The following is a 13,118-nucleotide window of genomic DNA, read 5'->3' on the forward strand; positions in this document are numbered from 1 at the left end:
CGTTCTTTTTTAAATGATTATGAGTGATTAATCAAATTTCCACTAGCTTTCCTGGCATTTCCATACAAAATTTCTATCAAGGTAAAAGTTTGTGGGGATAGCCAAAACAAATCAAAATTTCAAGCATGTTTTCCTGTCCAGCTCTAGCTATTTCGGAATCCCGCATTTAGCCAAATGGCATGTAAATAACACATGATCCACTTGCAAGTCCATTTACGAATACCCTATGAGCAACCATTCAGCATTAAATCAAATGATGTAGCACATTAACTAGTTTCAGTATGATCTGGTGGCCATAGTTTCGCAAATCTGCATATCCCGTGTTAAATTAAGCTCTTAACTGCTGACAAATCATTTTCATTTCTGGAATGATCAAGAGAAATGCAGCGTTGCAAAGTGCGCCATTAAAGCCTGGTTTCATTAGATGATATAAAGGAAGTGTTCAAAATTATCAAGAGCACAAAAGATCAAAACCCTAAGAACCACTGCCGATAGTATAAAACAACATATATTCAAGTAATAAAATAGATACTAGAAATAAACACACAAATAACATTTACAAAGAGAGGCAAAAGATAGAGAGTTTTTCATGTTACACGTAACATACGAGCAGCATTGAGCCCAAATAGTCATAATTTCAGCAGGCCCCATCAGCAGCATCAACATCTTGTCCAGCACGGTCAGTCTACCAAATCATATCTTTCAATAGGCCCCAGAAGTGGAAAACTAGGAGACCACTTCCTCGAATATAAGCAATCACCTGTACTTTCCAAGCTCCATCTTCTTCTTAATTGCTCTTTGGCCATGATAAATGAATGCATCAATTATTCCAGAAACTGTGAAGACACCTGAGCATGATCAAAAATTCTCAAAATCAGGTTCAAGCAGCTTTGTTCTAAATCATACTTGTCTGAGTGAAAAATTAACATATAAGCAATATGAATTCCATCAGCTAATTAACTGTTGAAGATGGTGCATACAATGGAGCAAACTACTAGAACCACCTTTTAGCTCCAGAATAGTAAAACATGGATGCATAGTTAGCAACAAAATAAGCTCCAGAATACTTTTTTTCTGAAAAAATTTACCTACTGGACCCTTACAAACTTCATGAAAACATCGAAGAGAAAAAAGTATAAGATGAGTGTCATTAGTTGCATTGGAACCTCAAATTTCTTTAATAAATAGGGTACTAAATGGTCTTTGACGGGCTAAAACCTAAGCTACTATCCAAATATTTTTTCAAGAATGAATTCATTAAAGAAAAGTACAAAATTAGTGGGATAAGCTGCATTAAAACCTCCAACTATAGCGCATAGGTTTGTCAAGAAGTGCAGCAGAGATTTATTTTCTTCTGTAAAGATCACCTGCAACATTAATTATCACATTGACAAATGTGAGAAAGATACAGTAATGTGCTCTGCTAGAATCTAAAACACCTGTAATATTAAAAATAACAGTACATAGGTTTGATAAGATGTAAAACAAGAAATGTGTGAATACATGCATGTGCCTGTGTCACACACACACACACACACACTGACACACAGAGAGAGAGAGAGAGAGATTCCATTAAATTGAACATATGTGAGAGAATATTTATGGAGAAGTGGATCTAATTTGTCATCCTACAAGGAATCCTGAAGAAAACATTTTTGGAGTAACCTCTGTGAACACCATAGTTTTTCAGGGAAAAAAAAAGAAAAAAAAGATCCAGTAACATTTCTAGATATTCTACAATATGCATTCTCAATGTCCGAATTTTAAGTTGCCTCCATAACATTTTGGTGGGACAGCCAACATATCTTCATTTTGCCAACACTTCCAATGTTCCATGCTAATCAAATTTAATGTAACCTGTGTCCACATACACTAGCAATATACAATCTGCCAATCTCTTATCAATATTTTTTTGTTAACTATCTGGCATTAGGTTTCAAAATTAATACCTTTTGTTTTTTCACTTTGGCTTATAATTGGTGCTAGCCTCAAACTTGCTACATGTACTACCATTCATCAAGACAAGAGGACTACTGTTTCAGGTGAACCATTGATATGTTTATTCTAATGCCTCAGCCTCACCTCATCATTCAAAAAGGGAAATAGATTATTATGATGTCTTTGTTGATGATTATACATGGCTTTACCCCGACTGCGTGGGCCAATTACAAATCTTGGTTGCTAATTGTGTTATTTTATAAGTACTCTTTCTTTCATTTTTTAGCATTATAGCTTCACGTTGGTTGTAGTGCAAGCTCGCCTAGCAATTTCATACATCAATTAACCATTAGAGGTTTCTATCTTCCGCAAGCTCGTTATTATTTTTCAGCTCAAGAGTCAAGGCCATAGCTAAACCTACACAGATAATTGCCTTTGCCTTTTTCACATCTATCCCTGCATTCCTACCTGCCTTTGCTGTGAGTTATGTTTAACCTGCCAACAATTTGCCATTTTATTAGTGCACCAATCACATCTTTATTGAATGTCGACATAAATCTGGTTTGGATACTACTTTTATCATATACTGTTTCCCAACTCAACTTGCCAACTTCTTGATAAAATCACCCCACTCAAAAACTTACCTTTATATCTATCCTGCCAACGAGCTACAAATTAAGGAACCATTTACAACAAAGGGCAACTTTCAAACTCTTACTATGAGACAGTGTAAGATGAAAAAGATATTGCTTCCCCAATATATGTAGAATTTGTGATCAGAAAATGTTTTCTCAATTCTAATTTGAAATAGCAGCAAAATAATAGTTTTAGATGGCAGACCATTTTTATGAAGTTCGAACAGTTTTCATTTGATGGCTTCATATTTCATGAGGATAAAATCATACATAGGAGACATGATGATGCTGAATTGAGTTGATTAAAACATTAGAAAGACTTCATGCAACCTATAACTAAGACTAAGCATATGCAATTTGGTGGAGCCATTTATCAAGCATTATTTTCATAGATATACATTTGAATTTTGTTCTCATATCAGAAGATTAAGCATTCTTCAATCGAACTCCAAACAGCTTTTAAAACAAGCACATATGAGCATGCTAGATATCTTATTTCACTCACCTTAATTGGTGAAAAGTCATAAAAGAAGAATACCCCAGGAGGAGGCTTGGGATAAACATTGCCATCTTTGAAGTGTTCTGTTACTGAGAACTGCAAGTACAGCAAAAGCAAATTTCAGGCGCCAGACTGTATCCAGTCACCAGACAAACGTTACAGATCAAAGTCAATTTCACCTGGTTCGAGTGAATTTTGCGTCCTCTTATGTCAGTGTAAATTGTGGGAACAACCTGAGAAACACCAAACACAGTCCCTTAACAATGCTTGTGTAATCATATACGGTGTCAAAAGAAAGAGCTAAGGAGTTTCTAGCATATAGGTATAAAGATACGAAAACCAAACATTTCACAGATTAAAATAATATATCAAATAATTGGGGGTCTAGAAAGGATGATAAAGACTAAGCTGTCCATAATAATCTATCAAAAGTCTACATGACAAAAACACAGAGTTGCATGTACTCACTTTGATGAAATATTGGTACATCCCGGATGAGGCTTGTCGTGTCCATTGTGCACTGAAATTTTTATCAAGACCGAGTAAGCATTAAAAAAATGTGATCCTAAATTTTTATATCAAAGATTAATGATTACTTTTCCCAGTCAAATTAGCTGAATTATGTGAGGTACACCATGCAACTTACCCATCAAGTGGATTTATAACACCTGGAAACTCTTTCCCAAAGGATAGCTTATTTATTTTGTGGCTTATCTGGTGTTTTTAGCAGAAGGATGTTAGTAAATATGCTCTGTTAGACACATAAGCTAGACTGTAATACAAATACCTCCAAATATAATGCAAGAAAAAGTTAAACTTATTCTACTCACGTCATAACTTTCAGCTTGGAAGGTCAATAGGTCATGCACATGAATGTTAGATTTGTGGAAGCTTTTTCCAGGAACAAAGTGAAAATTTCCAGCTACTTTATTAACATCCAAGAACCCATGAATGTTGCATCCTTCCCCTTCTTCTTCCTTAATCCTTTCGATGAAGCCTTCTCTTGTGCACTGAAATGGAATTTAAGATCACCATCGAATCAAGACAAAGTCAAGATTTGAAGAGCATAAGAAATTCCTTGCAAGAAATAAAAAGTTAATGATTTAGAATTAAAGTTGCCTTCAGAATGCAGACAATAACATGAGGAGAACCGAGCATAAAACAAGCATCAGGGTGCTAACTAAATCCCTTACGGAAGAGCATAACCTACAGCATTTGAGCATATAGAAATAAATAATTCCCCCTGAAATTCATAAACAAAAACTACTGAAGATAATTGTCCCATATTTTGCGCTTAATTTGCACTGCTTGTAATATACTTTGTACCGCAAGAATCAAGTGGATCACAGTTAATAAATGATATCATTATTTATAGGAAGACAGCATCCATTTGTCACAAGCACCAAAAGTAGCGGATATAAGGTCAGAGCATGCCATAACTAGCAGTGCATGTGAACTGCAAAGTGCATTTGAGACTAACGTCTATACTAGGTTCTTTGTTCCATTAGGGCCATAAACTCAAGTTCATTAACATTTTGAGACTTTTGAAATTTCAGCATCTATGGACCTAAATAACTTGCTCCATTTTATTCCAAACTATAGTTTGGATGCAAAATTCAGAAATTATGACTTAATTATGAGCTACCTCAACTTCAGGTTAGAATCGTGGAGGAAAAATCTTATTACAATAACTTGATAACTATTATTGGATTTGATCGTTATTCATCCAATTCTCTTCGAAGGTGCAATAAAAGCATACTTCTAAAAATGCCAAATAAACCTAAAATAGAACTGAATTATTTCTAAAGGTGTTCAAATTATGTGAAATCTCTAGGGTGCAGAAGTACCATAGTCATATGCATGAGTTACAACATTTATCAAAACTACGATCAGAATTGATGGATATTCTCCTGTTGAGAGGGCGGTCAAACAAACCAACCACAAGACTAGCACTATGTATTGTATTCCTTGCTGCACTTATTTACAATGTATACATTTTGCATTTTATGCAAAGCCTTGCAGATTATGTCAAAACTAGGAAAATGCTAATAATACATTTTGATATTTGTAGAATAGAGCACACACCAAGACAATGATAAAAAAAACCAGTCTATATTTTGAGTTGTCCTTGACAGATGTATTGTTGTGGTGGAGCTGCACACCACTTGCTAGTAACGATCAACAGTCTAAACCAGCAAGTTTGTGCATCACTTTCTTGCAAGGTTCGTCATCTCGGTACCGGATCCTATAGTGGTACCATCCTATTATTGTTGTTATTGGGTCGGTATGCTTGGTAGAGGGGCCGGTTCGACGTACCGACACTCGGTATGTCCCCCATGCTACATACTGGTTTGGTACCAGTAATGTACAGTATGGTTGGTATGCACTGATATCAACCGGTACGGCAACCTATGCTTTCTTGTCTGATATGCATTTATAGTCACATTCGACCATTTAAGCATTTGGTTAACAATATCTATGAAGTAGCTGTCACTTGCACCAAACCCAAAGCTAGTTCTCAAAAAAAATGCCATACTTGAAAATCAACATAAGTTCAATGGAAGACAAGTAAGCTTAAGATGGGCAATATCATTATGTAGACCTGGTCAATCAGATCTGGATTCGTTAGGGCCCATCCTTTCTTCTGATATGCTTCACGAACTTCTTCGCATGAGTTACAGCAATCGTCATCTGACTGCATCAAAATAAGCAAGCTGTTATAGTTGAAGTTGAGAGAAGTCTCAAAGTCTTTGAATTTAGCCGTAAAGAAAAATAACAAGTGACAAAGCAGAATACCCCAAGAAAAGATCAATGCAACCAAGAATCAGTGTTAATGGTACTTTGGTGCACTTAAAGATAACATACCACTTCTGCACCATAGCAAGAACCACAATAAGTCTCATTATGCTCAAGCCTTCCTCCATGCCTTTGTAACGGCCTTTCAATCTGTATGAAAGAAAGAAGCATAAGAACGTTTAAATATGAAAGAGTTAAAGAATAATATATTGCAGATACAATTAGTATAGCAGTTTGTAACAAAGAAAAAATATATATAAGTTTTGTAATGAACACCAAATTTGCATTCATGAATTGATATGCGCTCAAAAGAGAAACATTCAATATAATGTTTTCACATTAAAGTCATTGAGAGTCCCCCACAAGCCACACCATTCAGAACTTAAAGAGCAAGAGAACCTCCAAAGTTCAGAACCTCAAGCATCTCACCCAAAACTAAAATTGGCCAGGATTGACTGAAAACTGTCTAAAACTACTAGAACTCAAAAACTGTGGTCAATCTTGGACAAATTTTAGCCAGCAAAACTTATTTTAACCAAATCTGGAAACTTCATGAATCCCATATCTATCGAGTGATTACACTTCCAATGCACTCTTCAAAACATATCTTCTGTTGATATTATATGCTACCAAGACGGTTAGACCATATTACACATATTCTGTTGATGCTATACGCTCTCAAGACAGTTAAACAAATGCAATATTATTTGTTGCTTTGTCATTTTTGGTATCCATGAATTCATTGTGTTGTATGATACAACCAGAGAACCACCAAGCTCACAGATACGGCACAAAACACTTATAAGTTGGATTCTAATGCTTCATATTTTTAATACAGCTTACAATGTAAGCACTTCCTAAGAATTCAAGCTTCCCATATATCTTGTGATCATCAACCCACTTATGCTTCAGGATACCTAGGCAAAAAGGGTCATAATGACCACTTGTCTAAAATAACTATTTAGTCCTATCATTCTAAGCTGTCAATGAAGTGATGAACCAACTTGGATTGGGTTTAAAGAAAAAAACTTGACAAAACAAGCAAATACCCAAACCAATAAACTGAGGGAGACAACAAGATCTTTTGCTGACCTTTGCAAAACAGTTTTCACTGCTGTGTACAAGACTCCTTGCTTAAAGGCGAAATGATTAAACGAGCGAGGTTTGTGAAAAAAGAGAGTTCTTGTTCACCAAGTACAAGTGTTTTTTTTCCCTTAATATGACCCCTGCCTGCCAAGAATTGTGACATTGAAACCCAACACAAAGCCTAAAAACCTGTACTGTACACAGCTTTTCATAGAAACAAGTGACATCATGATAAAATGGAACATGATTGCTCTCAATATTCTCTTAAGAAAAGAACACCAAAAACACTAAAAGACTAAAGCATTTTATTTAGGCCAACAAGTCTTGCCAATGCTCATGCTAAAAGAACCTCTCCAACACACACACACATATTGCTTAAAAAAGAAGACTACAATTATTTGACATTGTTAAAAATGGCAACTATTTGTAACAACTTGAGCAAGAGTTCTTTACTGATAGAAGTCACATATGGATATTCAGAAAAGAAGCAAGATCCTAACTAGAATGAAGGATGGATAAATGGATGAGAAGTCTATGCAACAACAAGAAATGCCTAGAAAATCTGGGGGAAAAAGTCTTAGATAGGAAAATAAACACACGTACAACTACAGTTTCATGAAGTGAGATTAAATATAGATGCAAACATAAGTAATGGGATAATTTTTAGACAATCAAGGTGCAGGGTTGCTTATAGATAAAGCTAACTATAAAAACAATGATCATAGAATTAATTAACTCAGAAGTGATTTTGGATAATTTATGGTACTAACGACTAGATGCTTAAGACCTTGGATGGTCAAAGAGGTAAAAGGTGCAGCACCCGAAGTAGAAGGTTCCCATAATCAAGCTCATGACACAAAATTAAAAAGGTTCAACACCATCAGGTACCTCCACACTAAAATAATGCCAAGTCACACTTGTGCTCCAAAGCAACAGGTTTAAACCACAATAGTATCCAATATCTCTAAATAGCTCTCTATTTACATTAAACTGCCACAAAAATTAAGCTTAAAAAAAAAAATTAAGGATTCACTTTACACCCAGAATCATAGAACACAAATAGACAAAAAGCTGTGACATATCTTTAAAACCACTTGAAGCTCAGAGCACCCTAAGATATTTGCAACCTTCCTGTATATTTATAAGAAATTCTATGTCATTTTATGGGCTGATAACAATACATATCTTGGTTAAAGTCTCAGAAAATGTTAAAGTTAGACCAGTTTGCTAGTCAATTACTTAAAATCAGTTTTAGATGATTCCAATCAACTTCAATGATCAATGATCTAAGAATTTTACTTGCAAACATATCGTGATTGGTATCATTCCAAACAAAATAATTCTACAGGATTAGAAAACTTGTCATGAGTCTACAACAGAGAAAATTCTATTTCAACATGCTGCCTTAAATCAGCCTACAAAAATATGGAAGTCTTGGTAGAAACATTTTGGTTCAAAAGGATCAAAATCATGGTTATAGGAATCTCACCAATTAAAGATAAAGTGATGGAAAACCAGTTTCAAAGCATAATCACGTATGACAAATAGTTGTGGCAAGGTCTGATGGTTGCGGTTATGATTAGAGATCGAAAATCACAATGCGTATCTAATTTCTCTATAGAATTCAGTATGCTAAATTATAAGGTCTCTTTATGCTCCTCTGAAATGCATTGCAGCAAGCACAGACCATGTTCGCTAATGTCAAAGTTTTGTGACAGTGAAAGTTGAACAACAGATCTCAATAAAACCATCAGTAAGACATTTATAAATCACACCAAGAATCTGAAAAATTCAAGTTAACAGTTTATTTCTCATGATAAAGCCAACCTAGCAAACAAGCAACTTCCGCGCCTCCCCCTCGTACTGATACTGATTGTGCTTTCCATGTTTGCTTTGCCACAACAACTAAAAAAGTTTGTTTGGAACTTGTAAAGATTGTCAAGCGCAAAAGTGTAATAATATTGGTGTAGAATTAACTTCCAGAGATTTAAATACATTTTATAGACTGACAAAAAAGATGGACATAACACATAAATGTTCCGAAATATTAATTGCAACCAATATTGAATTTCAAAGTACAAAGTTACCAACCTTGGTTGCACCAATACCATCTTGTCTTGATTCAATAACATTACCAGAATGATCTAGTCTTTTCTTTATTATGTCATGCCTCTGCAAGTAAACAGACATTATGATATGGAATATGTTTGACATTATAGTATAAAATGTGCTTTAAAACATAATGTAATTCAATAGGATCACCAAGTCAATTGAAGATAATGACAAGAAAAGGTGCAGAATATCTACAAAAAAAGGGACGTGTATGAACATACTATATCGTAATGCTGCTCCCCGCTTATGTCCATGGTATCCACACTAACAAGCGAACAACTAAGGGATGGAAAAGTGATATCAAACTGCAAAATAGAGTGTTATTATTCAGTTTCTATTGATGAAATTGGTTAAGGTGTCACATGTGTTCTGTAGATGCAATTTGAAAAACATGTTGGCTGTTGGAAAACATCTAATATCCCTATTTAATAGCTCTATATTAGCTACTCAAATATGTCACTTCAAAACAGGCACATCAGACATATGACCCACAAAGTTATTGGAACCACCATAAAACATAACTATGTTGTTCCAATTATCAAACTGTAAATATTAAAAATTTTCTCAGTATAGCTGTAGTAGAAACGTACAATCAAAAAATGTTAGTTTAGAGTATTTCAAACTCTTTACAAAGGATAGCAGGCTAAATTTTGTAACAGGACAAGAATTTCTCAGATTTGTTGAAACATAAAATACATCTGTTAACACAAATTAAATACTGACATTGATTCGTAGTCTTTCTCCTCTTGAAGTATCTACTATCAGCTTAGTCTCAGTTTCCGAATAAATATATAGTCCTGCAGCAAACAAAAAAAAAAATGATAGGACAATAATTCTTCTTAAATGCTAAAGATCTACGGACACTTCACTGTAAATGATTTCTACTTAGAAAGACATGCAATGAAAACTGCAGAAACATATGTTTGTGTGACAAATGCATATCACTAAATTACAAGTCAAAAGGTATCTGACAAGGCTTAGCTGCCACAGGAGAGCTAAGATGAAACTAATCTGTTAGAATTATTAATCAATTATGTGCTGTCAGATCCATATTTTCACGAAGCAACAAGTCACTTTAAATGTAAAATGTGAAGTTCAATAAATATTTAAAATGAACATAGGGCAGAGTCATAAAGAGAGGATATTAAACTACTCACCATGTCAGAAGAAGAAGTTCATGCTGGGGCCAACATTTGAATTCTATCACATTTTTCTCTATCTAAGCTCATCTCTTTCATGATAGCTAGCTCCTTCAAATAATATTCTTATTTGTGTCCACATTACTATCTAAGCTTGTTTCTTTTAATTGCCCTCTATGTATTTTCTTTTCAAGTGCATCTTGTTCCCCTTAAGTCTACCCTTCTTTAAAGATCAGGTACTTAACATAATCTTGTTTCCCTTATTTGAGCCATGTAGACCCTTGTCACACTTGTGACTGAAATTGCTGAGATAGCCAATACAATTCCAATCATCTTACGAAGAACAAGTGGCAGGTCCCTCCCTAACTTGTCTTTCTGGGTCAGTGAAGCATAAGTTCATAATATATACCTTGTTTCAGATACAGCCAATCTTTCTCACTCTCTCAATATTTAGCATTAAAGGATATTAAGAAGTAGGTCCTAAGTTCAAAACTCAGTATCTCCTACATTTTTCAAGTGAAAAAAAAAAAAATCTTATGATGCTGGATGTTATTATGCTAGCATATTTATAGGTCTTGTCTCTCAAGTTGGTTGAGCCTGCACTAAGCTAACCTGATTTCTGTATTATATAGATTCACCACTTGTATTATATCAACCTGGAACAGGACTGCGAAAAGTGGCATTGCCAAATCCTTAACCCTAACCTTATAAAACTTGAAATAACTTGATGCTTGCAAACCAAACCCGATATTTATTTGCTGACAAGACCCAAACTATGGGGTGGTACACATCATGCAGCCCAAGTTGCACACCTAGAAGCAAAGGGTATTCAAACAAAATGATACAAGAGAGAGGCAGTGAATATAGGTTATGGCTTTTAAGCCCGCTATAAATGATCATGCACTGAGATTTATGAAAGTAAATAATAAATTTTGCATCGAATATGATCTGCTAATTCGTGGGATAGGATGCTTCATGCCCTTTTAAGCCTTGCTCAACGCACATTTTAGCCTAGATCAATGAGCATTTCCGCTTCCGCTGTTTGCTTTTAGGCCAAGATATATATTAAGATATCTGTCTCCACATGTTTTGATCCCCAAACAGGAGAATCCGTCATAAAATTAAGTGTGCTTAAGGTCCAAAATCAAATTGATCAAATGGGTGGCACATTGCCAAGATGCAATGCTAATCGTCAGATCCATTAGGAATTAATATTATGGTCTTATGATCAAACGGGATGTTGCAGATATTTTGAGGTAGAAGAAATAATAAGAATCAACTCAAAATCTTATTATTGTTCAACCCATGATCACATGACGTATTCTTTTGGAATCTTTCCTAGTATTGATAAAAATCTACGAACAAAAGCCATTAAACTCAAAATTTAATTTTTATGACAACCCATGACCCCATGAAGCATTTGTTTCATCTTTCTAATAATAAGTCACCACCTCAAACAAAGAACAAACTAGAACCTATTTTCTTCAAAAAAAAAAGGACTTACTGGCCTCGGAGATGAACAGGAGGAGCATAATGATGGAGGAGATGATGGTGATGAGTCCTCCCGAGAGCGTGCGGCTGTAGAAATCCTCGTTGATCTTGGGATAGGCATCGAGGTTCTTGAGCTTGTTGAGGATCTCCATCTCGAACGCCCTGGAACCAGAGCCTTAAAAGCCGAACCCACCGCCGGAGAAAATCTAGGGTTTCCCCCGGCGGTCCATCTCCGACCGGCGCTCGGCTTTCGTTGCGCTCTCGACGGAGGCCTCCCTCGAAGCTTGAAAAACGGACGGAGTCCCCCGATCTTCGGCGGTCAGCCTTAACATTATAGATGATAGGATTTTTTTTCTGTAATTTTAGAAATTGTTAGGGGTATTTTAGTATCGAAATCGAGGACCCGGGCGCGGAAGGCGGTTGACGGGCTTCGGGGTTTTAATTGACTGAAGTACCCCTCATTTAGGATCGCTTTTTGCGAGACGAGTTGGTAATTGTGGTAACGGAGAAGGATATTATGGTCTTAAAGGAATTGAACGCGCCGCTAAAGACGGCAAGGAGTCCTCGAATCATAGCCGTCTGATTGGCTTTGAAGCTGGCGGTCTAGTCGGGAAGACCCATCAAGATCGAACGGTTATCGTGATCATCAGATTAAAGAAGGTCTGCGGGATCAAATAATCAAGTGAGCTCAAATTCTGAGTTTGTGAGTGGAGCTGGTTTTGTACGGACGAAAGATTAGTTGCTTTGGGGTCTAAGTCTGGGTTCGATTAGTCCAATATAAGCTGATTGTATTCCGCTCAATTTAATCTTTTTACTAAATAGATGGGTTCCAAGTTTTGATTCCTCAGTTGTTCACTCAGTTTTTGGCATATTTAATAGTCGAATATGATAGAATCTGGCCCACTTAAAATCATTTTTAATCAATTAAGATTCATTTAACTTTCTTAAGTCCCCATTGACTAATTATCATGAACATGACATGATCAATCTTGTTTATTAAACAAGTTGCAAGTGCCATATCAAATTACATTATAATAAATAGATCTAGTCCAATTTTGGATTTTTGATCAATTTAACAAATACATTAAGTTTAAATTGCAATTTTTTTCTAATATATATGTTCCTATTTATCCAACCTGATATATCACTGGTCTAATTTAATTTAATATTGTAAGCTCCCACCTAGTTATACAAAAGTTCTATCACCCATATGATGCAATAAGATTAGTATACATTATGAGGACCAAAATGACACATGAATATTTACTTGAATCAACAGCTTCCATGCAAGCATTATGCAGATCCGAGAAAGACCGGCCGGTAGATATATATTATTTTCTAATTTAAATTTTATGATTTATAAGTTTTCCGGGCTCATGATATGTTCTTCAGGCTTTTGGTGACAAGCAATGGTAAATTTGC

General features: G+C 35.4%; 1 protein-coding gene across 2 annotated transcripts; it reads right to left on the reverse strand.

Annotated features, from left to right (window-relative positions):
- Positions 1 to 465: 465 nt before the first annotated feature.
- On the reverse strand, positions 466 to 12,038 carry LOC103717649 (endoplasmic reticulum-Golgi intermediate compartment protein 3-like). Of its 2 annotated transcripts, XM_008806112.4 has the most exons (13): positions 11,710 to 12,036; positions 9,790 to 9,863; positions 9,288 to 9,371; positions 9,046 to 9,126; positions 5,938 to 6,018; positions 5,675 to 5,767; positions 3,903 to 4,082; positions 3,719 to 3,786; positions 3,541 to 3,592; positions 3,252 to 3,305; positions 3,079 to 3,168; positions 1,301 to 1,367; positions 467 to 848 (listed from the first exon to the last, which is right to left on the reverse strand). In XM_008806112.4, the coding sequence occupies exons 1-13, from the start codon at positions 11,846 to 11,848 to the stop codon at positions 757 to 759; spliced, it is 1,155 nt and encodes a 384-aa protein (XP_008804334.2). In that variant the 5' UTR covers positions 11,849 to 12,036; the 3' UTR covers positions 467 to 756. The 2 variants fall into 2 exon arrangements, with proteins under 2 accessions (XP_008804336.2, XP_008804334.2); XM_008806114.4 differs by lacking the exon at positions 1,301 to 1,367 and having other exon boundaries at positions 466 to 848; positions 11,710 to 12,038.
- Positions 12,039 to 13,118: the final 1,080 nt, after the last annotated feature.

Source organism: Phoenix dactylifera, unplaced genomic scaffold (assembly GCF_009389715.1).
Source record: "Phoenix dactylifera cultivar Barhee BC4 unplaced genomic scaffold, palm_55x_up_171113_PBpolish2nd_filt_p 000722F, whole genome shotgun sequence".
Classification (NCBI taxonomy): Eukaryota; Viridiplantae; Streptophyta; class Magnoliopsida; order Arecales; family Arecaceae; genus Phoenix; species Phoenix dactylifera.

Coding starts and splice junctions, on each gene's coding strand:
- LOC103717649 (XM_008806112.4), bottom strand. CDS start 11,848: ATGGAGATCCTCAACAAGCTCAAGAACCTCGATGCCTATCCCAAGATC. Junction 3,169..3,251: donor GCAAAATTCACTCGAACCAG/GTGAAATTGACT, acceptor CTGTACTTGCAG/TTCTCAGTAACAGAACACTT. Junction 849..1,300: donor CCTATGCGCTATAGTTGGAG/GTTTTAATGCAG, acceptor GATCATGCTCAG/GTGTCTTCACAGTTTCTGGA.